At 41.6% G+C, this 4,957-nt stretch overlaps 1 protein-coding gene across 1 annotated transcript; it reads left to right on the forward strand.

Annotated features, from left to right (window-relative positions):
- The first annotated feature begins 4,256 nt into the window (after positions 1-4,256).
- LOC130966201 (uncharacterized) lies at positions 4,257-4,718 on the forward strand. Its single transcript, XM_057890981.1, has one exon. It carries the CDS (start codon positions 4,257-4,259, stop codon positions 4,716-4,718), a length of 462 nt encoding a protein of 153 aa, XP_057746964.1.
- The last annotated feature ends 239 nt before the right edge of the window (positions 4,719-4,957 follow it).

The following is a 4,957-nucleotide window of genomic DNA, read 5'->3' on the forward strand; positions in this document are numbered from 1 at the left end:
GTTCCATGACTGGGTGCAATTGCATATTTTCTATGATGGACTTTCTTATGAATCAAGGAAGGCTGTAGACCATTCATCAGGAGGTTCATTGAACAGGAAAAAGACTGTGGAAGAAGCCATTGAAGTGATTGAGACAGTGGCTGAGAATGAGTACTACTATGCTTCAGAGAGACACAACACTAAGGGAGTCATGGAGCTGAACCATGTTGATACAATTCTAGCCCAAAACAAGGTGTTTGCCAAGCAACTAGCAGAGCTCACCAGGAAATTAGAAACAAATCAAGTGGCTGCAATACACACACAAGAGCAAGAGGAAGTAAGCACTGAAGGAGGTGATTGGGAAGAGGCCAACTATGTGGGAAATCAACAAAGGCAACCATATGATCCACATTCCAACACTTACAACCCAGGCTGGAAAAACCACCAAAACTTTGGGTGGGGAAACCAGCAAACCCAACCACAAAACCACAAACCTTACAACCCCAACCAACATAACAATTCCACATACCAAAACTCCAACCAAAGATCATACCAAGCCACACAAAACACTTACTCCCAACCACCATATCATGGCCAAAATAATCAACCTGCCCAACCTAATCCGAACCAACAATTTCAAGATCAATTAAACAGGATAGAAGGAATGCTTGCAACCATGGGTCAAGACATAACCGAATTGAAAGCCTTTAAGGAAGAAGTAAATTCTAACTTGCAAAACCAAGGAGCTGCCATCCAGAAGCTAGAAAATCAAATTGGGTATTTGTCTAAGCAAACCCCTGGGCCAAGCGTTTCTCATGCTGCCAAGGCTATTGTAAGGGAAGAATGTAAGGCCATAACCCTCAGAAGTGGAAAGAAGCTAAAGGAGATCTCAAAGGAAACCACAGAGGATGAAGCAAAGGAAAATGTGAGAGACAAGGAACAGGGACAATCTTTTACACCGTCTGCAACAAAAGAAAAAGAAAAAGAGGTCCTGAAGCCTTATACACCCAAAGCACCATATCCTCAACGTTTGATGAAAAGTGAAAAGGATGGCCAATTCTCCAGATTTTTGGAGATTTTCAAGAAGCTTCAAATCAACATTCCGTTTGCTGAGGCAATAGAGCAAATGCCACTCTATGCAAAATTCTTAAAGGAATTAATGACCAAAAAGAGAAGCTGGAGAAATGAGGAAACTGTGTTGTTGACTGAAGAATGCAGTGCCATCATTCAACACAAATTGCCTCAGAAATTGAAGGATCCAGGCAGTTTCCAAATCCCCTGCATCATAGGAGAAGTCATGGTGGAGAAGGCCTTGTGTGACTTAGGGGCCAGTATCAATTTGATGTCTCTAACAATGATGAGAAGAATGAAGATTGAGGAAGCCAAACCAACAAGAATGGCCCTCCAATTGGCAGATCGAACTTTTAAATTCCCTCATGGGATAGTTGAGGACTTGTTGGTGAAAGTGGGAGATTTTATATTTCCTGCCGATTTTGTGGTGTTAGATATGGAGGAAGAAGCCAAAGCTTCGATAATCCTGGGAAGACCCTTCCTGGCTACTGCTGGAGCCATCATAGATGTCCAAAAGGGTGAACTCACTCTTAGACTACATGATGAGCAATTGGTGTTTAACGTATTCAAGGCAATGAGCTATCCATCAGAATCACTAAAGGAATGCATGAGGGTGGATGTAGTGGACATTGCAGTACAAGAAACCTTTGAGGAAACAACAAAGGAAGTGGCAGAGGAGGAGTTCACCAAGGATATTGAAGTTAGTGACATCAAGGCTGCTGAAACAACCATGCCAAGCATGCCAGAGAGAGTGAAAGAAGAGAAGGAAGCACCAAAACCTGAGCTCAAAGCATTGCCCCCTAATCTCAAGTATGCATACTTGGGTAGTGATGAGAGCCATCCTGTTATCATTAGCTCTGCCCTGAGCCAAGAACAGGAAGAAGAATTGATCAAGGTGCTACAAACTCATCAAGATGCCATTGGATGGACCCTAGCTGATTTGAAGGGGATAAGTTCATCCATATGCATGCATAAAATCTTGTTAGAAGAGGATGCTAGAACCTTCATTCAAGCTCAGAGAAGATTGAATCCCGTCATGAAAGAAGTGGTACAAAAGGAGGTCATGAAGTTATGGCAGGCAGGGGTAATCTACCCCATTTCTGATAGCCCATGGGTTAGTCCCATCCATGTAGTTCCCAAGAAAGGTGGCATAACTGTGGTGCCAAATGAGAGGAACGAACTCATACCCACAAGAACTGTCACTGGGTGGAGGATGTGCATAGACTAGAGGAAGCTCAATGAAGCCACCAGAAAAGATCATTTCCCACTCCCATTCATGGATCAGATGCTTGAAAGGCTTGCAGGACATGCTTACTATTGCTTTCTGGATGGATACTCAGGCTATAATCAGATAGTAGTTGATCCAAGAGATCAAGAGAAAACATCATTTGTTTGTCCATATGGAGTTTTTGCTTATAGACGCATGCCCTTTGGATTGTGCAATGCACCTGCCACTTTCCAAAGATGCATGCTGTCCATCTTTTCGGACATGATTGAAAAATTTATTGAGGTTTTCATGGATGATTTTTCTGTGTTTGGAGATTCTTTTCCTAGCTGCCTACACCACCTTGCCTTGGTGCTTAAGAGATGCCAAGAGACCAACCTAGTATTAAACTGGGAAAAGTGTCATTTCATGGTCACAGAAGGAATAGTCCTTGGCCACAAAATCTCTAATAGAGGCATTGAGGTGGACAGAGCTAAGGTGGAACTCATTGAAAAACTACCTCCACCAAGTAATGTCAAGGCAGTTAGGAGTTTTTTGGGACACGCTGGCTTTTACAGAAGGTTTATTAGAGACTTTTCTAAAATAGCCAAACCTTTGAGTAACTTGCTTGTCTCTGATACACCCTTTGTATTTGATAAAAATTGCATGCTAGCCTATGAAATTTTGAAGCAAAAACTTTCCTCTGCACCTATCATTGCCCCACCTGATTGGAACTTACCTTTTGAACTGATGTGTGATGCATCAGACCTTGCTATTGGGGCAGTGTTAGGACAAAGGAAAGACAATTTGGTACATGTGATTTATTATGCCAGTAAAGTCTTGAATGATAACCAAAGGAATTACACAACCACTGAAAAAGAACTCTTGGCAATAGTCTTTGCATTTGACAAATTTAGATCCTATCTCATTGGATCTAAAGTCATTGTCTTCACTGATCATTCAGCTTTAAAATACTTACTTGCTAAACAAGAATCCAAACCAAGACTTATTAGATGGGTTCTTTTGTTGCAGGAATTTGACATTGAAATCAAAGACAAGAAGGGTGTAGAGAACAAGGTGGCAGACCATTTATCAAGGATACCATGTGAAGAAGGAAGCACACAAAGCACACATATAAATGAGTGCTTTCCTGATGAACAACTCATGGTAATTCACAAAGCACCCTGGTTTGCAGACATAGCAAACTTCAAGGCCACTGGGAGTTTGCCGTTAGAATTTAACAAGCATCAAAGGAAGAAATTGGTAAATGATGCCAAATACTTCATCTGGGACGAACCATACTTATTCAAAAAATGTTCGGATGGCATACTCAGAAGATGCATATCAGAGGAAGAAGGAAAGGAAGTCTTATGGGACTGCCATGGCTCCACTTATGGAGGACATTTTGCAGGAGAAAGAACAGCAGCTAAAGTTTTGCAGTGTGGTTTTTATTGGCCCACTATCTTCAAAGATGCAAAGGAACTAGTGAAGCACTGCCATGAATGCCAAAAAGCGGGGAACCTGCCAAGAAGAAATGAAATGCCACAACAGTTCATTCTGGAACTTGAATTGTTTGATGTATGGGGGATAGATTTCATGGGACCCTTTCCCACCTCATACTCAAATAATTACATTCTTGTGGCAGTAGACTATGTCTCCAAATGGGTTGAAGCAATAGCAACTCCAACCAATGATAATAAGGTAGTCATGAACTTCCTCAAAAAACACATTTTTTTGCCGTTTTGGGGTTCCAAGAGCAATCATCAGTGATGGAGGAAGCCATTTCTGCAACAAACCATTAGAGGCATTGCTTCTAAAATATGGAGTCAAACACAAGGTAGCCACACCATACCATCCACAGACGAGTGGGCAAGCCGAAATATCTAATAGGGAACTCAAAAGAATCCTGGAAAAGACTGTGGGAACTTCAAGGAAGGACTGGTCGATTAAGCTAGATGATGCTCTTTGGGAATATAGGACAGCTTTCAAAACACCAATTGGAATGTCTCCTTACCAACTAGTATATGGAAAAGCTTGCCATTTGCCACTGGAGTTGGAGCACAAGGCATTCTGGGCCTTGAAACTCTTGAACTTGGACAGCAAAGCTGCTGGAGAAAGAAGGATGTTGCAAATTCAAGAGTTGGAAGAATTCAGAGCTGAAGCTTATGAGAATGCCAAAATTTACAAAGAAAGAGCAAAAAAGAAGCATGACAGCAACATAGCCCCAAGGAAATTTGAAGAGGGACAAAAAGTATTGCTCTACAATTCTAGGCTGAAGCTATTTCCAGGGAAGCTAAAATCAAGGTGGTCTGGACCATTCCTTGTCACCAAGGTCTCCCAATATGGACAAGTAGAAATCATGGAAGAAAAGTCACAACGAACCTTCACTGTGAATGGTCAAAGACTCAAACATTACTTGGGAGATGTGGAGGAGAAGGACAAGGTTAAATATCACCTCAACTGAGGAAGCTGACTGTCAAGCTAATGACGTTAAAGAAGCGCTTGTTGGGAGGCAACCCAACCTGAGGTAATACTCCTTTGCTGTTTCTTTTATTTGTTTCAATAAAAAGGTGAAGTAGTTTCTGTGCATTGCAAAGAATTAAGTTTGGTGTTTCACACCAAACAATGAATTCGTGGATCAATAATTCAAAGGGGAATGTGTGACTCTAAGTTTGGTGTTCCACCATACAGATCAACTGAACA

Source organism: Arachis stenosperma, chromosome 3, assembly GCF_014773155.1.
Source record: "Arachis stenosperma cultivar V10309 chromosome 3, arast.V10309.gnm1.PFL2, whole genome shotgun sequence".
Lineage (NCBI taxonomy): Eukaryota > Viridiplantae > Streptophyta > Magnoliopsida > Fabales > Fabaceae > Arachis > Arachis stenosperma.

Bases quoted from the DNA above. Each gene is read 5' to 3' on its own strand.
- LOC130966201 (XM_057890981.1), top strand. From the start codon at position 4,257: ATGTCTCCTTACCAACTAGTATATGGAAAAGCTTGCCATTTGCCACTG.